The sequence below is a fragment of the Hippoglossus stenolepis genome, chromosome 12, assembly GCF_022539355.2.
Source record: "Hippoglossus stenolepis isolate QCI-W04-F060 chromosome 12, HSTE1.2, whole genome shotgun sequence".
In the NCBI taxonomy this organism is placed as follows: domain Eukaryota; kingdom Metazoa; phylum Chordata; class Actinopteri; order Pleuronectiformes; family Pleuronectidae; genus Hippoglossus; species Hippoglossus stenolepis.
The window spans coordinates 7,102,564-7,124,794 of record NC_061494.1 but is presented as its reverse complement, the minus strand read 5'-3'; the positions used below and the strand labels follow the sequence as shown (position 1 = coordinate 7,124,794).

The 22,231-nt window shown below is 41.4% G+C and overlaps 1 protein-coding gene across 1 annotated transcript in view; it reads left to right on the top strand.

The window, feature by feature from the left end:
* cdh23 (cadherin-related 23) overlaps positions 1 to 22,231 on the top strand; it is a 158,673-nt gene that overhangs the window by 51,708 nt on the left and 84,734 nt on the right. Inside the window, exons 7-9 of the mRNA XM_047342361.1 lie at positions 14,004 to 14,198; positions 14,400 to 14,528; positions 17,992 to 18,070. Coding sequence (XP_047198317.1) covers positions 14,004 to 14,198; positions 14,400 to 14,528; positions 17,992 to 18,070 — 403 coding nt within the window. The remainder of the gene's footprint in view (positions 1 to 14,003; positions 14,199 to 14,399; positions 14,529 to 17,991; positions 18,071 to 22,231) is intronic.

The following is a 22,231-nucleotide window of genomic DNA, read 5'->3' as shown; positions in this document are numbered from 1 at the left end:
CATGTCCGCATTCAGTTTCTCTGTTGAATTTCTCGTGTGTTGCTCGGCTCTATATTCTGTGGGAGTTTCTTTTCTAAATCTCTTCTCGCTCCTTCGCACCATCTCTCCCCTCCATGTTATTTCTGGGCAATTGACCAAAGAATGTTTCCCTTACTCCCAGTGAATTCAAATCAGACCACTTGTACCAGTGAGTGACTGCATGCAAACATAATCCAGCTGCTATAAAAAGCCTCTCCACCGCTACATAAATTCACCGCTAAGTATTGGATTATGCAGCTTTGTAATGTTGTTGCAGATGTGTACCTTTTCACAGCTGATTTCCCTCGTACAGGAGCAGTTTACATGATGCTAATGAAGCTGTACAGGTCGATGGATGCTGCAGGTTGATCTCACTTCCTTTCTCTGCTTATGGTTATTTATCACTCAAAATGCACACAAACATGCATACAAGCTGCCCTTTCTCTCACACACACACACACACACACACTCACACGCACGTGCACACGCACACGCACAAAAACGCTTCAACTGCTCCCTGATTCCCCCATGTCTTTAAATTATATGTGGGCTGATTAAAGGCATTTTTATGGGGAACTGTAAAAAATATGACTTAATAAATAAATAAAGTCAGTCTTGCTCTCGGCAACAGCCGTTTTTATGATCATCAGCTCCACTCTAATATCCCTCTAATTCAATATTAAAGATGGCTTTTTTTTTAAATAGAAGGGGAGAAAAACTGGAAAAATTTAGTATCAGGACAAGACATCATTTACCTTTCACAAATCCCACGGGCCGCTGCATCTGTGGTTTTTTGCCAATCCGTCATTCGTGTCTGTCATTCGGGGACTGCCTGAGAGCATGCTGCCAATCACATGTTGTTATAGAGCACATTAGCATGTTTTAGTTTTCTCCCTGCCCCTTCCCTTCTTTGTTTTTCTTTACTGTTTCCTTTGCACGAGCACAAACGTCCTGTATTGCTGATTTGGAAAGAATACATTACAATAGTAATCCGAGGCTGGGTTCAAGCCACTTTCTTTGATTCACATTTACAGATCCAGACTATTTTAACACACACACACACACACACACACACACAGAGAGAGCTAGCAGAGGAGATATCTACACACTAATTCCACAAACGTCTGTATGTGGCTTGCATATATTGAGAACTTTTCATCTTATCGGCTTCACACTTGGCATGTGTTTTGCTAATGGCCAAAGGAAGTGGAGTGTTTACTTGTTTAGCTCAAAGACTGCAGGTCACTTTTACAATTTTAGAAGGAAACTATTCAACCAGCACTACCACAGGCCAAAGAAACAGCCCATTCCAAACAGACGGGTTTAGAACAGGCACTACATTAGTTTGCTAAATTTGGGATAAAATGTAATGAATTAGAATTGCTGACTATACCTTTTTACACGTTTTAATCACATAATTCCTTGAACATGGGCTAAATTTATCCCAGTTTAATATGTCTTTAATCTGTTGCTTATTGTTTTTCAAGGCAGCGTTTGTGGCTCTTGGAGCCTATAGCATCTGCTCCTATAAAGACCATAGCAGTGTTGTGCATCTCCCAGCTCTGGGTATATACAGTATATGATTTTTTTTTTTTTACTTTGGAGACGTGATTTATATTCTTGCGATAAATAATTGAATAAAAAACAAGGCCATCAAAGAGAGGACTGGTTGCCTACCCTTTTTTAAAAGGGTTTTTAAATCTTTTTAACATAGTTCTGAATGGAGGTTGCTTAATCGCACAGAGCAGTATGAGAACATTGCACCTCCAGTTCAATATAGCTACATGTTGCACCTTTAAAAAAAAAAAAAAGGCTAAAATAAAAATCTCTTAAACTTGGACTATTCTCAACTGAGGGGGAAAACATCCCATAACATGTAGAAAGAGGGTGCAGGTCTTGCTGATGTGGCCTGTCCTTGTACCCCTCCCGTGGGATCAGCCCATCTGCCTCTATCTGTCTCTGTGGATCCCTGCAGCGTGCTCGGCCTGACTACCTTTACATTTAAACAAACAGCCGTGGCTCTTTGGAGCCACTCAGCCATGAGCTCTGACAGGGAGGCTAAGTTTAGTCAGTTGGGGAAGAAGACTGATCAGAAGATAAAGACGTTATTTGTTTCTTTTCTCTGCAGATAAAAGACCCTGTCCATACGCACTGACACACAAACACATATCCTGTCCTCAAGGGGACCCCTCATTGGCTATATTGATTTCCTCTCCCCTTGTATTAACCATCACTACCACCTCCAACGTTACCATTATCTAGATCCTGTAACCTATGTAGTTTCAAATGTATTAACCCAAATGCCATGTCTTAGGGCCAGTAAAAGAGTGCTAGACAAACGAGTTACGCTTGACAAAAGTCCCAATCCAAAGGACCTTTGAAAAATACAGAAAGCATCACAAAATGAATACATGCACTCAAACACACAAACGCACACATTTTTTAAAAAGTGGCTCCTCTCTGTCTGTTGGTGTGATCATTTTGTTGGCTGAGTGCTTCTCCAGAAAATCACCCATCGCTCAGCCAGGTCACAGAGTGGACAGAGAGGAAAGCAGTGCAAGAGCAAGATGGAATGAAAAGAGGTTATAATGTGACACATTTTTGCCATCACTTTCTGTGTAGCACACAAAGACTTTCTCCATACGTGTTGTATTATGTCTATTATGACCAGTTTAACAGAAATTCGTTGGGGACAGGAGGTCAAATGAATTGGCAGGAAAAGGCTTCTACTGTAATGGCTAAATGAATGGTAGCCATGTGAGAGAAGAGCATACAAACAGTATTGTCAATCCAGTCAGAAGATGCATTGATTTTTTGGCAAGATCAATCCAATAAAGTGCTAAAGTTACAGGATAAAAAACACAGACTTGCATCAGATTGGAAATACTGATAGCTCAACCTGCTCTCGTGTCCTGTCATTTGTAGAGACATTTCTATTAGTCTTTTTAAAGAGTGGGCGTAACTCTTTCACATCGTTAAACATCAGCTCCTCTCACACTTCCCCCTGTTTTGGTGCCAACAGCACAGACATCCTCGGGTCTTGGAGGGAATAAGAAAAGAAAGAAACAGTGATTTGGAGAGCCAGGTGGCTTTTTGTGATTGATGCTGTCTGGGACAGAGATACAGAAATGCAATAATAGCCCAGAGTTGTACAGAAAAAAAACACAGTCAAAGGGAATATTTGCCAGCTCAAGAAATGACATGTTGACCAAATTGTATTTACCAGATTTTCTTTGTCCCAAGTTAGACAGAAAAGGGAACTGTATGGTGTAAAGAATAAACCTTAACTCCACTGTTTGCCTAGCTATTCATAATAGAGCATTGTAGATAATGAAATGATGCTTTGATAGATAAACAGTTAACTTATTAAACTATAGACAGGTTGTGCAGGTGTTGAACAAATGCTGTGCACTTGGGTGTCATGAAACATTTACTCCATTTACACCGGACATTAAAATGCATTTTGGGTGACTGGATTGCATTCTGGCAGTGTGTGATGACACTACGGCTGTAAGTGCATCTTAAAAGATTGAATTGAAGACAGATTGATCTGATCAGACAAACCACCACTGCATGTGGTCACCGATGGATTGTGACCACAATGAACACAAGTGTAAAGGAATTTAAATTGTCAATCAATGTAAAACAACTAGGTGGAAATATACTTTTTTTTCACACCAGTTTCAAAAAGTGAGGTAGCTCCAGCTAGATGCCATTGGCCAGTAAACACTGGAAGCAGCCCTCCCCTCATTCATCACATTATTAAAGATAGCGATGGATGGAGTGAGGACGAGATCAATCGAAAAACATGCAAACACTATAATGTCGCATCAGCACTAACCAAACCATACCAGCAGATCTGAATCAAATATCATCGTGGACACTAAGAACACATAACAGTTTAACCAAGTTGAAGTATATAAGAGAGTATACTAAGTCAAGCATGGGCTCGATGCAAGATTTCTCTGATTATCTCATACTTATAAATTGGAGCGTTATTTTCTATTGTCTGGTTTAAAGTTTCACCTCCATTTGCAGTCAATAGGGGTTTTTACAGCTTCATGTTTTCTAGTTGTTTAACAAAATGTTATTTTATAAGTTTTATTTCCACCTTTTAATGAAAATCTCTCACAACTTGCTAATCACTGGAATGTCAGTGAGTTGTGAACCAAGCACAGTGGATGCTTTCACACCTGCCACCCCTTAGTTTCACAGCAAAGCTCCCTAACCGCAATCTCTCTTCCAATAATGCATCATTCCTGCAATTGGAGTTAAACGACTGATAAGCGCGCCTATCAACAGATTGCATGTTGTCACTCAGGCAGCCTGTCTCTTGGCTCAAACTGAGCTCAAGATACCACTCAACAATCAGGTTTGCAATGATGGCATCAGCCACCTAGGCTTTACCACTGGGGCTGCTCAGATTGAAGGGCTTTATGAGGTAGGTTTCATACCTGTTCCTCAGCCCCACTGCAATATCACAGGTACATACAAGATGACTGCAGCCCACTACAGCCACTGTTCCTATAGTGTCAGGTGTGTTTGACACAACATCTGGCTATATCTAGCATGTCCTGAAGCCCCTGTCCTCACACAGTGCGCTCTCAGTGCACAACCAAAACTACAGATTCCGCACACACACTGTTTATTTAGGCTAAACCACACTCTGACTTTTCAGCACAGTATAAATCATTTTTGTATAATTTCCCCCATTTACTGCTGGGGCCTTGCAGATGAAGGACACTTAGTCTTGTTTCAATAGCAGTGAATTATTGATAAGCTAATTTCAAATGTGAAATATGGCTTTGTGTGTCACCTCTATGATTAATTTAAGCGTTCTCATGATTCACCTGCCTCAGCATCTCTCCCAAAGCTGCACACTGTTAAATCATCACCCATTTTACACTAGAGAGGCTGTGTTACATATCCACCAGGTAATTGTGTAGCTGTATATATTTTAAGAATATATACTGTATGTTGATGGATCCAGATGATCCTGGGGTATATAGGTGATTCAAGTTATTTTTTACTCATGTTATGATTGTGGGTCAGTGAACCCCATATAAACCTCTAAACCACTGGCACTGGGTAACAGCTTTTTGTTAAAGTTTTTCTTGCCCTAAGGTCAAACTGTTGTCTAGGCATACAGTGGGTGCACATGGCTGATTAGACCCTTATTTTAAGGACTGTGTCTTTAAACAGCAATTAAGATATTGAAAGTGACACATTAGAACACAGAACTGGTTAAGCCAAGGTTTTTACAAAAGGAGGCAGATGGACATTTCAAGGTTTAAAAGCTTAGGATTCCTCATTGTCTCACTTAGATTCCCTCATGTTGTAGTCTCTTCACACTGTGGTACTTAATAACATGCAGTGAGGTTGTTAATCCGAATGCGGAATGAACACCTTAAAGAAAGGTCTCGATCAAATCTGCTCCCAGAGTAGTAATAGCCATAGACACGCTGCAATTCAAATTCAAGTCATTTATGCCCCTTTGAGTGTCCTGCACCTCATGAAGCTTTGAGTTAGTTCATGCAGGACAAGGAAGTTGTACGCCCTAGCTGTAATCAGCTGACACCCAACTGATTGTAGTCCATTCAGTCACAAACCAATCACAAGCCTTCTCACGGCGGCTATTTAAATATGACCGTCTCCTCACTGATCCCTGCTATATTCGTCGCTGCCTCACACTGCTGCTGCTGGCAAAATGCTGCATGATAATAAAGATAATAAAGTTAATTTATGTTAATTCAATATGACTTGCTGTAGTATTTTTTGGGCTAGGTTGAAAATTTGTTTTAGTAATGACATAATGAATTTCAGATTCCCTACTATACACAGTTTCACCTTCATGATATGATCATCATGGTGAGGTCATGTGCAGTTTTCATCTCTTTGCATTCTTTTTTACCTTTGTTTTCACATATTACTGGGAAAAAAAGTAAAATACTGGTTCTTTGCTGGCTAAATGGAATTATTTTGACTTGCAATGATTGCTGAAAGCTTCTTTAGTCAACATCTGTCTCCTCCCTCACTTCCCACTCAAGTACTTTATTCACTTTCTCTTCATACATTCCCTCACTTATAGACCAGGTTAGAATAATAATACTAGTGGCAGTATGACAAGGCTCCACATGTAGGAAGCAGTGATGGAGGGACAGAGGCTGTGAGAGGCAGGAAGTGAGAGTGTGAGCGGAGCTGGTACAATCACATACCTGCTGGGTTGGAAGCGGAGAGCAGACAGCCGGGGAGGAACTGAGAACCTTGCGAGCAGTGTAGGTGTAATCATGGCTCTATTGTAGTGAACAGCTGGGCCTCTGGAGCTGTGAGCTGCAGGGGGGCCTGAGCCCCCGCACTGCCCCTGTAAATCACCACATCTTAAACATTTCTGACAAAATAAGAGCAGAACACTTTACTCAAAAGTCTGTGGGCTTTACCTGGTGGGACAAAAAGTAAATTGGAGTTCAAATTGCAAAAATAGCTTAGCGGAGATTTTTGACTTTTATTTCTAAATCAACAGCGACAGGGCTGAATGTACCTACAAGATTCGCCTAAGTGATTTCAGTTAGTGGGTCAGTTCATCAGGCGACCATCAATTATTTGATCAATTGAACAATACATCTTTTCTTTTTTATGTCATCATCTAAAGCTCTTAAGCTTTTGTCTTTTCAATTAATTAATTTTCAGCAGATATTTTCCAAACTCAATTCTAATAGTGAAAAAATTATAGGAAAACCCTTTCCACAGAATTGTTATCAATTATGGTGTATGCCTCAACGTAATGTCAGATAATGCCATTCTGGTTTACTGATTGAAATCTTGTGGGACTGTTTTATTCAGTTGAGCTACTTTTACAACAATGCCTGTCACATAAACACAAACGTAGGTGCTCAACTCTGAGCATTCTAACAACCAAAGACCAGTTTAACAGAAGTTGTTGGAGCCCAATGTGGCTCTTTCAGCCTTTGCGTCTGCATATCTGTGGGTGGGATTTGGGATAAGTCGACTCTGCTTAGTGTTTTGTTTTTGCCAAATAAAATTTTTGCATTTGCAATTTTTGTCAAGTAATCTTCAAATTTCACACACACGTCCATTATGGCACTCTTAAGCAGAGCAGCAATGTAGATCATATAACTAGAATATCTGTGGTTGAATACATCATTTCTGAGCACAAAATCAATGCTGGCATGGATACAGAATCGTATTGCTGTTTAATTTCATTCTTTTGGCTGATGAATAAACTTAGTCAGAGTTTGATTGTCAAAAAATGGTGGTGAATGCATCCATCCATTATATGCACTTAGCAGATGAATAGAAAAATACTAATCCGCTATAATGGAAAAGTGTTTATCCTCCATGCCTGTCAAAAAGTACATTATGGCATAAATTCCATTGTTGTTGGAGACCAATCTACATTTCCTCAGAGATGAGGAAAAGTGCAGGTATTACCTCTGTAGTCTGCTTTTAAATGAGCGTCATGCTGCCAGTGCAAGAGGTTCATAATCTCCTTGTTACCCCTTTATCTTTCACATTGGGCTGATAATGGCTGCTCTTTTTAAGAAAAAACATTATGTAGAATGCAACAACTTTCTATTTTTATATCTCGCTGTCTTCTCTCACTTTGCTTTCAATCGCAGTGTACTTACTTCCCCATTGTTAGAGATGTGTTTGGGTGATTTGCATTTTTTTCAACAGATCATGCACTAATTTGGGGCTTTTAGCTTGTGCACCTGGAGATTATAATTTGCTGTCACACTGCAGCCTGAGTGAATTAGACCACAAATGGCTTCTTCACACACAGAGATGGCAATATGCCAGCTTGTTTGGTTCAGCGTAAACTAGCAGAGGCAGCATCACGAGGGTCTTCTCAATGGCAATATAGAGAGATCTCTCCAGAGGTCAGATTTGACGCTTAACCACTGGAATCCATTACACTTTGTGCTCCAGCACTCACTGGACTCTGTCTCCCGTCATGCCTCCTGGTCCCAGACAGAAGCATGGCCGTGTCGTCCTGAGGTCTGGCCAGCCTCGATGGTCCAGAGCCCCAGAAGTCTCCTTGTTATGTTGAACCTGAAATTTGACTCGCAGGAGAAAAGGACACGATTGCTCCCTTGGACCCAGTCAATAAAGACAGCTGCTTAAAACCAAACTTATAGACCGTAGGCAGAGTTAAAAGCACATTGGGAGTCCCCTCTTTTAGAGATGTGTCATGGCTGTTAGTGACAGAATATTACATGCGCTCACAACTGTGCTCTCACCATCTTTCTCTTCCCTTCACTGTCTGTCTTCTCGCTGTCTTTGTTTTTCTCATTCACATTGCAAATTGTATTAAGTAATTCCCTCTCTCATTTCTGACATTTTTGTTCTTTTTGTGCCTGCAGAGGGTTTGGAAAGTAATTGGACTCTCCATTCTATGCCTCTACAGCCAATGCTGGAGGCATTGTGTGTCACGGGTTGTGTGTCAGTATCAGCTACTCTTGTAAACGTGATATCTTAGGGATGCTGTGTGGGAATTTCTTCAATTTGGTGGTCAAAGGTCAAGGACACTGTGACGTCATAAACACAATGTTGCTCATAACTCAAGAATTCATACACTCATTATAGCAACATTCATTGCAAATGTCTATGATGATGAAGTGATGAACAGATGTATCATCTGTAGGAGATACTGTTGGTGTTCAGACCTTTTATTTATCACTTACTCGTGTAATTAAAACAAGCATTGACAGTGATTTGTTGGCTTTCCTTGACATCCCTTCAGTTTCCCTTTTAATAATACATCAAGCTCTGTCACATCGGACTCAGTGTATTATCGGTCTGCAGTTGTCTCCAGTACCATCCCTCTGAGGAGCTCTACCATCTCTGCAGAGAAGGTCAGATGGTCTGCTGCAGTGGCCGCTGGGTTGTTGGTCACTTGCCGGACTGATGCCTCTCTTGCACATTTACTGAGTTTGGCTGAAGGGCCAGCTCTTTGAAGAATCATGGTGTTTCTTGACTTGTTCACAACGATGCCCACTCTGCTCCTGGGAAAGTCGGGAATGTGTTTCACTCTTCCAAGCATCTCTGCCTCAACGATATTCTATGTTGGACATCTACAGCGCAAAACACAGTGGCACAGAATTCTAACTTCACTACTGCAAATCAACAGCACATTAGATACTGACGCAATTAAAATAATTTATATAGACTCATGAAATATCATGGATCAACTAAAAATGATCTCGTTCCTTCAGCCTCCTCCAGATCATGATTGTCACAATGTGAAGATAGCAACCACTTAACCACATGGTCAGCAATAATTTCCCATGTAAAACAGCCAATTGTGGACTGAGTTAAACATTACATGATGCCAACAGATGCCATTTTATTTCCCCCTTCACTGCATAAATATGGTGGCATTTAAAGGAGACTTGTTTGTTTGGTGTGAAGTGATTAAGATAAGCCATGATTTTCAAAAATCTCTGTAGTAGTGTATTCTTTCTGATCACACTTCAGAAAGTGTGTGCTTGGCATGGCATTAGTACACTGGACAGGACAGATTGAAATGCTCAGCGAGGTGCAGGGGCCCCTAGTCTTTCAGGTTTTTCTTGATGTGAACTTTGGATATGCTGATGTGTGCCGATTATTCTGGCCATATTTTGATAGTAATCAAATAAAAGAGGACTAAAAACATCAACTGACAGTGTAATAGCCAATTCTTGTTCAAAATAGTGAAACATGTATATTTTTTTAATTGTATGTGATGTAAAGTTTGCACAATGTGTGTTAAATGATAAGTTATCACTGATTGAAAGATTTGAATTAAATCTCAAAAAATGCTTATAACACATAATGGGATGTGAAGTCAAAAACACAGTATGCTCTTCCTTTATCTCTCTCTCTCTCTCTCTCTCTCTCTCTCTCTCTCTCTCTCTCTCTCTCTCTCTGTGTGTAGAGTATGTCACTCCTCTCGTTCCATAAGAAGCTGCTCTCAGAGAGAGAAGAGGGCGATTCCTGCAGTGCACTTCAGATAAGACGCAGCAGGAAACTCTCTTCATCCCTCTCCAACCATCTCACTACTTAACATTCTGCTTCCCAATGGAAATAGCCCCATTTATTCAAAAGCTACCAAACCCTACTCAGGGCACATATGCAGGAATATGAGCAGTGACTTACCAACTGGCTTTTGCACTTGAGACGGAATCAGTAGTGACATGCACAGTGCATCTCAACAAGCATCCTGGAGTATCCAGTCAAGCAGCCGCTGGTCTGGTCAGTCCTTGCTGGGCGTTGTTTATTGCGTTGCTGGTTTATGGAGAGGTGATTGGACAGTCTTATAGGCTATTAAAAACAGAGACTCACTGTCTAGCATTTTGCGCCTCGCCACCCACAATGACTTATAATTGGCATCACACAGGTCCAATCAATGGCCTGATGGTGAGGCTATTGAGAACGGCAGAAAAGGCCAAGCAGAAGACTATAAGTCTGGTGGCTCTGTGCTCTCTGATGAGCCCCACAGTGAGCTGCAATGAGCAGATTATCGGACGGGCTGCAGTTCTCTCTATGGTGGTGAACTGCTGAAATGCAGAGGAATTCACCATGAGGATCTGATGATCCAAGGCAACTGTTTGAATAGGTTTCTTGAGGGTTTTCTCTTAGTATTAAAATGTAGCAAATAGAGCAGCCTGACCTTCAGAGCCTTCAAGGGGGGGTATAAATGGAAAATAAGAAAATAAGAATAAATAAGTTGAATGGAAAATGGTGATGTTGTAATTCCTTAAGAGCCTCCAGAGTGTAATTGCAGCTCAAAGATGATGTTCAGCTGCACACAGCCGAGCCTGCTAACCTCTGAAGAACCACACTGGCACATTGACATGTGCTGCAGAGAGTTGGTCATCCGGCAAAGCTTTGAACTGTTGAGCTGCTTTGAACAGTGTGGCACACTCAAATCTGTTTGCATGCGTGTGTTTATGTACTGGAATTAGAGCGTGTGACGTTATTTACCAAACCTTGTGGCGTTTGACACTGGGCGGCGTTAATGAATCATTGTTTCCCAGGCTACTGTGCAGAGAGATAGATACTGACATGCTTTAGGGGGGAAATTTGATACGTCATCTCACAGACTTTATCCACACATCCACATCTCATCCTCCGTCACCCTCCCTTTCCATAGAGAGGTACACAAACACACACACTTACCTAATGCTCAAATATTGGCTGCCTCCTTGACAACCAAAGAAAGTTGATGTAGCAGACTCCAGTGCCACATACACACACACAAAGCAAGGATTTTTTATGATTACCACTCAGATTTTTGTTTGCAATTTATATTAGATATTTTCCTTTATACAACATAACATTGGGCAATAAGATATGAGGCACGTTGCTCAAAAAATCACATTAACACTATATGCGTCCCTACAAAGAATCAAGTAATTCAACGCAGAGATTTGAAGCCCAAAGAAAGAGAAGAAATTACAACAAATGTTGCTGTTTGTATACATTCATTTTGTGCTGAGTTTTATTTGGTTATGTATCAGTTTTAATCCCCATCCATACTTACACACCTAAAAACATATATAGTAACCGCTCACGTACACTCGGCATGTGTGTGATAGTGTACACAAGAAGCATTTGGTTGTTAGTTGCAGAATTGTAGCAGATTGTTCGAATAAGAGCTCATATCCTATAAACATAAAAGCAGCTGTATCATTCCAAAATGTAGTTTAACTGCACAACAGCTGTTAGTAAAGACAATATTTTCAGCAATGCCTGTTAATGATTATCCATGTTACGTTCCACACTGGTAGCCAAGGCTACTGCCAGTTCTTTTCTTCCAGCATGTGATGGGGCCTGACGAATAATCAAAGGTTACGTCATAACCGAAAATGCCCATCAGCAAGCTGTTGTGTCTACATCATAGTTTCCATATATGTCTGTGTCTGCCCGTCCAGAATTAAACACAGCCCTGGAGTTTTCAAACTAAAACGGGGCCAGCAGTATTTCCAAACTTCTCTGTTTTAGCAGCTCCAAAACTGCAGAGTAGTGTGGAAGCCAGGTGTATCCATAGAAATACGAACTTGTATGTATGGATGTAGCTTAAGTTTAGTTTATATTTTACTTATTTTTCTCCCTCTACAAGATGTTTTACTTTGACCAAAAGATGGTTCTTATACTCACATGTCTACTTAACTCACAAAGATTAGACTATACATCTAAATATCAGAAATTAAGTGCAACCCTGTTGGCATCACACCACACAGTGGGAGCTCCAACTACAGGGTTGAGAAACTGAACCCTGTGATATCTGTTGCTCTCCCTGGCATCTGTTGCTCTCTTCCTCTGCCCCTGCAGCTCTCTACTTGGATCTCTCTCCTCTTTCTGTCCCTCAATTCTCATGTGGCAATCTAGCTTAATCCGGTTAGACAGACCAGTTTATAGCACCGCTCATGCATGCATAGAGACCAATGGGAGGGGGATCAAGGGAGTGAATGTCAGAAGCAGGGAAAATGAGGGGAGTGTTTTGAATGTGTGGCAGCTGTAATGAAGAGTCATATAGACGGAGGCAGTTAGCCTTACCTTGCTCTTACGCTGTTGTGTTACCTGGGTGACGACCTCATCTCCTCGACAGAAAGACAGTGAGTCAGCACCTCTTAGACACACACATGGAACATGGACATTCATTTCCCGAAGACTTATCCTGACCCTGAGCATAATTACCAATTGAAGACACTTCTTTTATCCCCAACTCCACACACCACCCACAATTAAGTAGTCTGATGTCCCCAAAATGACCTACAACAGACACACACATTTTGTTTGCGAAATAAATTAGCAATACATACACACAGAAAGACGCATCACACATGTCTGTGCTGTCTAAACAAAAGAAACGTGTACAGACAGACACACACACACAGTTTAACAGTGTCTGACACAACTACATTACATTACATTACATTAAATTACATTTCATTTAGCTGACGCTTTTATCCAAAGCGACTTACAGTAAGTGCATTCAACCATGAGGGTAAACTACAACTAGACATGACAATACCACAATAGTATGTACACAGAGACAAACACACACATACACATGCAAATGCACCTCCACACTCACTTTATAACAGTGCAGACAGACTGTGGGGTCAACTGCTCTCTTACTGTGTCACTTTAGCTTTGGCTCAGGACTCAGCTCAGTTCAGCACCCTCACTTCCCCATGTGGTCACACTCCCCCCTGCAGTTAACAAAAACACACACTGTGTGTTGTGTGCACACAGGTGTGTGTCTGTGTGCAGGTGTTTCTTTCCAGCGATATACCTGGATGTTTACCACATCCTATCTTTAGGCTGTGTGTGTGTGTTTTTAAGATAAAATTCCAATTAATGAAGATGTTCCTCCACTGCTGCTCTGTAATGTGCTCACTTTCTTTTTTTGGCATTCTCTTTTTTCCCCTTGCCAGATTTCTACATTGACCACGACAAACAGTGCTCTGCCCAGTTGATATTTCTTACTGCTTAGCTTTTAGACACCCAAGGCAATTTTAGGGCATAACACATAAAGGCAATGCTTATATTTAAATGAACAACAAGGTGTGACAGATATTTTCTGGCCAGTAACCAATGATGAGTGATCAAAGCCTTCATCTTAATCATTGCTATTGCTTTTATTTCTCCAAATGAACCTATAATCTCTTCTTAGTTGCAGTCATGTGGATGAATATACACAGTCACAACTTGGACACTGTGTTCCAAAAAATATGATTAAATTATACAGTCCTCTGTGTCTCTTTATTTCATAAGGCTTCTGTGTAAACCACACAGAGGTCAAAAGTTCAGTCTCTACTTTAGTATATTAATATTCATCCTGAACCTTTTTGAGTGTAATAATGAAAAAAGTCTACCAGAGTTTAAATCAGGTCATGTGTTTGGATCATGTCTACCTTGCTGTTTGGTGATCTCAATCCCATTGATTGTGTTTTTTTCTTTTTGAATTTGTCTTTCAGAACACACCCGTGGGCAAATCAGTGTTTATGGTGAACGCCACAGATCCAGACCAGGGCACAGGGGGTAGTGTTCTCTTCTCCTTCCAGCCGCCTTCTCCTTTCTTTGCAATTGACGGGGCCCGAGGCATCGTCACCGTCATCCGACCTCTGGACTACGAAGCGACCTCCGCCTTTCAGCTCACTGTCAATGCCACGGTCAGTACACGCATAACACAAGCTTTCTGTGTACATTAGCGCTACATAGCAGAACACCTGGCCTCTCTGTGTACCTGCACCTCTCAGTGAAGAGAGCATGCTACATGTGTGTTTACAATAATCAATCCGCACCCTCATCCAAATGCACCACAGCTCCACATGGGGATGTGGGAATTACTGACCTTTGTATGTTTCTATCAGGATCAAGATAAAACGCGACCTCTGTCCCGGCTTGCAAACTTGGCCATCACCATCACCGATGTCCAGGACATGGACCCCATTTTCACTAATCTGCCCTACAGCACCAACATAGAAGAGGACGTTCCCCTGGTCAGTATTTTGATGCCACACTGTTATATCTTATGTCCACTCCATGCAGCTTTTATACGACTCCCTGTAATCTGTACATTTCTCTCTTACACATCCTTCTCTGCTGCCAACATGTTTCTCTTATATTTCTCCTCATTGCAAATATCCGGCTCCTATTGTCCTGCGGTCATCCTCTCAGTGATTATTCAGACGGTGTTTGGAGCAGGTGCGAGAGAAATATGGTGAAAGGAGGAGGTCTGAGTTATTAGGAGGGTTGGATGTCTCACCTTTCATCGTCCCTCCTTAGTCTCCCCACCCCCAAGGAACTCACACACACTCCCCCAAGTCAGCCCTCAGGGCCCCTCCATACAGGACTGCAGGTGTTTGAGACTGTAATTACTGTGGGAGATTTACACCTTGCTTCTGGGATGTGAGGCCTCTAGCAAAGGTCAGCGGGGCTGTAGGATTTATCTCACCACGCTCCCTCATGTGCTCATACTGCTGAGTGTGTGTGAAGAATGAAGTCCATGTATCGAATGAAGTACTAAGCAGTGGGGTCAAAACATGGCCCTACTATGTCGTTATTGCAAGTAGGTTTGTAATAGGTGTTTAATACCGTCCTCTAAACTCAGCTCTCAGGTGGCTAATAGTTTAGCTATTGATGTTTACCTTTAGGGAATTACACAAAGGTGCATGCTACTGTACATCCTTACTTCTGTTCTCCCTCCGCCGGCCCCCACACCTCCCCCCTTTCCACCTCCACCCCTTTCAAACTCAAACACACCGCACATCCCTCGTTCCCCGGCCTGCACGCGCCATAGTAGAAATGTCAAGTGCTACATTTGCATGCATATTAACGGGGCATGACGGAGTCGACGCTCGGTGTCTCTCTGACTCTCTGATTCATCAACTGTCACCAGGAAGGTCACAGTAGGGGGGGAGAGGAGGTAGTTGTGGTGGTGCTGAGGAGGTAAAAAGAGATGTTGGAGTGAAATAAGTGAAGGCAACAAGAGAGAGGAAGAGGCAACGTGCAAAGTTAGACAAAGAATCAAGAGGAGAGGGTTAAAAGGAGCGCCATTATGCTGCATCAAACGGATGATATTGGTTTCTTGCAGCAACTAAGCAGTGTTAAGCCTCAGCAATACTGCCCCGGAGTGCTGTAGCTCTTGCCTCTAACCCTAGGGGGCAGTGTATAATCCAATTATATGTAAGACGAGGTCCTAACAGGCATGTAACCAAAATGTGTTACTAAGCCCCTTTGACCCTATGACAGATTCAGACAGGGTAACTACAGTGCTTAAAAGTGAGATACAGAAATACAAGGCAGCTGTGCCACTGTGCTCGTACAGACACACACTTCCAATGCCCTCATGTAGTATTCTAACAGGCATGTGTCATCTCCATTAGGCAGTGTTTGGTGGTGATAAGCCGAGGGCGTACAGTGACAGAACGAGTGTCAACAGTTCTCAAGGCCCATGACATTTACATGTAGAGGGATATCAAACTTGGATAACTGTCATAGGTCATTTCTCAAAGGTGTGAGTGTGCACACACACACACACACACACTCACACTCACTCACACATAAAAAAACCTCTATGTCGTCCTCTGTCTCTCTCAGTTCCTGTTTGTTTCGCTGTGTCTGTCTTTCTCTTTTTCTCCAGCCGATGAACCCGTCATCCACTGAAAACTTTGACAAAGGAGTAGAAGCATTATATATATATATATATTTATTTTCAGATGAAATCACAGGGCGGCTGTTATTGCTGTGAATCCATGCTGCTTGGACTGACGTTTAAGCTCCTTCTAGGACAAACACAATTTGGCTGTCAAATCAATGAGGGGAAAGAGAGAAAAAGGAGAAAGGGTTGTGGAGCAATGCACTGTATAGCTAGAAATGAAGGATGAAGAGGGGGAGAGGCGGGTTGTCTTGGGTTTGGGGGAGATGCGCTGGCGTATGTGTGTACATGTGTGTGTTTCCAGGATGAGGATTGTATCTGTGACGCTTGATTGAACATATTCCACTTGCTGTGTGGACAGCTCAAGAATATTGCTCATATTACTTCAGCATCGGCTCTTCACCTCATTCGCTTTCGCCGTCCCTCATTTCTCTTTTAGTCTGTCCCGAAATCTTTTAGCGTGTGTGTGTTTGTGTGTGTGCCTGTGTGTTTCCCTCGCAGCTTGTGATTGGTGTGAATCAGTCTCGCTAAAAGGCTTGTAATTGATTCTGCTGTAATTGGTCAATGACAGGAGATGCTTTGGCAGAAATGGAGCATAAAGATGCCTCAGACACAATTTGCAGGATCAATGGGAGGTGCCTCGCTTGGGTGTGAGTGAGAGAGCTAAAGGGGGGGAGGGATCGGAAGTATGGAGGGTCTCTCCATCTCTCACTGCAGCACAGGGGTTTTTAAGTATCACCACCGTGTCTGATTGAGGCACGAAGGCTGAGAAAGCTCAGTGGATCAAAGACTTTTCAAATAGCTTTCTCTCTTTCTTTTTATGTTTTTTTTCTCAACTGTCACACTGTGGTTTTGTCTAGTTAGAGACTCATTGGCACAGCTGGAGAGTTTTGAAACAATAAAAGGAGAAATAAACCCCAATGAAATTATAATAACACACTCTATAATGAAAGATTTACTGTTTGATTTGCCTGCTGTGACGCCGTATGCTTTTTTGTTTCCTTTTTTCCTTTCAGACATGGAAATCCAGTCGTCTTATGTTAAAAATTTGACTGGGTTTCCTATGTGGGAAAAAAGGTGTTGACTGGATAATGAATCTGACTGAGAAATTACATCTGCAAGTTACAGATTTCATTAATTACAACCTTAAAGGACAAAATGCTTTTTTTTTAACAACTGTGGTTACAGTCACAATCATAATTTTATGCAAATTGCAAAGGCCAAAATATGAATCAGATAATTCCATTTGCCAATTGCTGTTTACTATGATACAAGGTTTTTTGTTACAACTATATTCACAAACGTGTATATAACCAAGCATTGCAAATATGTGCTCGACACAGAAAATAATGTAGATAAAAACATTATTTTAACAAACAGTATGTACATACATTTTGTCAAAAATTATATATAACATAAATATAAAGAAGAGAAAACAAAAGAAAGAGGGGGGAGACAGTTTCTTATTGTTCAATGAAAATGTCATTGTGTTCAATTAATATAAAAATCCTGTTAAATCAGATGTATTGTTTTCCATTCTGAATTAATGCATGTGAAACTTACCATACAGAATCATCAGATTTATAATGAAGTAAATGTTATAATTTTCATCTTTAAAATGTGATATAACATTTTTACTGTCAAATGTAACACTATAGGTTAGATTTATACAAAATATGATTCTAGGTTTCTTGCCACTGATAACAAGTCAGATTAAAAATTGACTATGGAAAAGCTTAAAAATTTGACTGTGAACACTTCATGCAGCTTATACAGTATGTGTGTGTCTCTCTCTCTCTCTGCAGGGACATGAAGTGCGGAAGATAACAGCCATTGACCAGGATCTTGGCCGACCAAGAGGCATCGGCTACACCATCATCTCAGGTCTGAGTCACATAATCAATCTGACATCTACAGCACAGAGAGGGGGAATCGATCACTTCTTATCATAATCCCACAGCAATAATAGACAAGTCTCATCAAGCACAACAATCAATAACAGCAGAGAGCAGCACCTCAGAATTGGAGAATAGACTTGCCTGTAAGCAGTTATTAATCACTGCTGGGTGCAGTTGTGTGGAAGTCAGCCTTCAGTTTGTGTTATCGTTCACAAGTTGGCTTGTGCCATCAGAAAGAGGATTTTAATTTGTCAGAGTGACAAATGTTATCCCTGGCAGAAGAGGATGATCTCATGATTCTCTGTTGATTCTTGTGTACGGTTGTTTTATTGCATCTGTCACACAGGCTTTCTGGGTAAAGATCATAAAATATTAGTGATAATTATCACCATGCTGGGCGTTTTCCTAAAAATCCATCACCTGTTGGTGTAATTATACGTGAGTGTTTAACTTTAAAGAGGAAGAGAGGTAGCTACAGTTTGTATGATGCTGATAAGACTGTAGCACTGATCCTGCTCTAATGCTCCTAAACCGAGTTTTCTTACCTCTGCCAAGGATGAGATGTTTGTGCCTGCCAGTTACTTTACCTGTCTGTCTGTCAGGAGGATATCTCAAAAACCCATGAGCAGATTTCCATGAAACTTGGTGCACGGACAAGGAGCTCAAAGTTTGATTTTGTCTAACATGTACATATCTTGTCATAGCCTTATCTCTGTAATGGTATGCAAATGCAGGAAGTCCTTTTGGTAAGTTAGTAGGATGAAGAAATCAGAAACTCTTAATGACAAAATAATGTCTTCATCAAGTGGGAAAAGCGCACTTGTCAGTGGAGCTATTTTTTTTCAAAGTGAGTCCCCTGTTTCCCTAAATCGGATTCTAATATTTTATCTTCATGGCAGCCACACATTCTTCTTGACATAACCTTGGCAATCAAATAACTCCATAACTGGAGAAATTGTTTCACTCAAAATATTACTCATACCTGGGTGCCTGGAGTTGTTTGTGTTTATTAAAGACACTGAATGTTTCTTTATTGTAGACATAGATGTTACAGAAAACAAACCTCTTGTTCACCTTATATTTACTTAATTGATCCATTTATCTTCTGTTTTTTCTTTTCAACAAATGATCATTAGGTGGCTCTTTTGAATTATTTGAACACGTTTCTGCAGCTTCTCCTCGCTGTGGCTTTGGCTCACCTCTTCTGTTATACTCCATACTCTTATTAAGATAAAAAGCACAAACAGTTTTGACTCTGCAGTTCATGCGCCGCTTTAATAATATTCCCTAATACCCCCATAGGGTGTTTATTTTCACCACAATCAACATTTCAATCCCGAAAGACGAACAATCCCGCCAAGATCCTTCAGGACTGAAACACTGAAGTATGTGGTGAAAATAAACACCCGCTGGGAGGATTACAGCCGTGTGCGGACTGTATCCTTTAAACTCTGCATGCCCCCTGTCGAGCCCTGAATGGCCAGGATGGAAGGACATCGGTGCCTCCAGTGTTGCCAGCTGGCTGATAAGGGCTGGCACTGCTTGATAAGCTTGGTGCACCATGGGAATTTTGGGTGATAAAGATATTCATTGTTCTGCCATCTGCTGAGTCACTGCTTGACCTCACAGCCTAAGTAAGGAATTTGACCCTGCGTGTGTGTGCGCACATGTGCACAGTCATGTATTATTTGTGAAGGGATGTGCTTTAATGCACGTGTGCACTTGATTGCTGTACAGTCCGGACAATCAGTCCACAGCCAAGTCCATTTCTTCATTGAGCTCACCATAAACACTCGGCTCCCATTCAGTGCACACACCTACTCAGTCTTACTTACCGCCTGCTGCCACACGTTGTGTTGTTGTGTGTGTTGTGTTTGTAGCAAAGTTGAAGGGCTGAGTTAAGCTCTAGAGGAGAAGAGCATTAAAAAGACATTAATTAGGTGGTGCGATGTATTCCCATTCGTTGCAAAATCAAGAGTTATAGCACCGCACTAAGCCCTTATGGAGATGAAGCCTGTAGGCTTGATAAAATCATTATGAGTTTTATAGATAATTGAAGTTGAAGGGTGATGCAGTGCCAGGAGATAAAGGTGGGAGGGTGAGGTTGTCAGATGATGCATTTTGTGTGTGTTGTGTTTTCTATGTGTACATGTGTGTGCTTGTACCTGTGTACTCGCACATATGTACAGTGTCTGTCTCTGCCATGTGTTCTGCAGTCAGATTAACAGGGGGGCATTCTTGTTGGCACACTTGAGTGTGACTCTGCACAGCGCCTCTATTGCCTTCCTGCTCCTCGCCCCGAGTGTCCTCAGAGATCACGGCTCACTCCTGCGGGACTCGTCTCATTAGTTCAGTAATTAAGATAAACGAGGTTTTAATTGCAGCAGTGATTTATGCTAATGATTGTGGGATTCAAGATGAGGATTTCTCCTCCCTCCTCCAATGAGAGGCCAGATCAGGGATTTGATGTGTACAAGCGATAACATCACGGCAGAGCTCTGCCTCCAATGTTGCAGATGTTATTTTTTGTTTGGATGATGGAGATTCAGGGGGCGGCTCTGGTGGTAAATCCCTGGCCCAGAGGGTGTTATGTGTCCCTTACTGGACCTCTGACCTACTGCTCTCATTATAAGCTCTTCCCATAACCTGATTCTGCTCTGTGCATTCTGTAGGTTTGCTACTAAACTTGTATAAAACGCTCCTAACTTGGATAATTAAATAAGGATTTAATTGCATGCCCTCAGTGGTTGTTGCCCTAAACAAACAATAAACAGATAAACAAACATCGGTGAGGTGAAATTGATTTTATGACCAAATACTTATTGCAGATTCTGCTATAATTTTTCCTCGTGTTTCCTTTTTTTGTGACATCCACCATCCACATTTGCATTTAGTGCTTAATGATGTTGGCCCCCTGCGAATCTCTATTGTGATTTACAGGATAATTATCAAAGCCTAAAACTTAAAAGCAGCATTAACCATGTGGTGTGTGTCTGTAAAAACATTTACGCAAACAAGATAGGGAAAAATAGTTTCTTCTTCTTTAATACAGCAGTAATCATGTTGCCTTGGATTGCTGAGAGGCTTGCTGGACTGAAATGAAATCATGGGTCTAAGAGATTGTGAAGAGTCAGTGACAAATCCTCACTGATCACATACAAGTTATCGATACCCTGATGATAATTGCTGTTACCTAGTTTTTCTCCTGGTGCTGCAAGTATTCAGCCAAATATGAAAAATCTTATGAAATCAAAATGCACTGTCCCCGATCTGAATCTCCACATGGCCTGTGTGACAGAAATGGGATCTTCGAATTATCACCATTCAATTGTATTTAGTGAGTCGAATTTGGCCACTGCCAACATTATATCAGGTGATGGTTTTTACAGTTGTTCAAAATATTCCTGTTTGAAAAAAGTAAAATAGTTTTTGGCTCATGTTGGAAATTGGCTCATTAAGAAATGCAGGGAGGAGGATAGCAGAATAACTTGCCAGGTGTTCAGGTATCTCTTTTTAGCAGTAACCATATGGCGAGGGAATCAAATATCTGCTTGCTCAGTCTTGTTTCACTGGTTGCTATGACTCCAGTCGCTGTCGAGAATAATAAATGACCTTTTACTGTGACAGTCTTACACCATCGTGATCTGCATCGTGGCCCCAGTCCTCAAATGTTTTAGAACAATAAAATCACCTGATAGTAAGGGAGACATTTTTTTACAATAGGCAAATAGAATATAAAAGTCAATGGTAGGGTTGGTAAGTTGTTTTTGAAACACTTTGTATCTCCTTTGTTGAAATGCTCTTCACATCCTGATTACCAACAATAAAAAGCCAGTGTCTGTGGCCATCACAGGACTGTAAACAAGAGAAGTCATTTAATTCAGACAGAATGAAATGAAATGACCTGTCTGTCACTAACCGCCCTGACTGCCTGCATGGACCCTGCACGTGCATGACCAGAGTCCTCACAAGTCGGCGAGGTGTGTACAGCTGAGGCAGAGATGAGAGTCAGAAGTTACGGAGTCAGTCGGCTTCCAGCAGTTGTCAGGCAGTGCACGTTCAGGTGTTTTGGAGGTGTAGCTTTGATGAGAGGGCCGATGGGGGTGGGATGTATCAGTTGGATACTTCCAAAGTGTAGCCTGCTCTT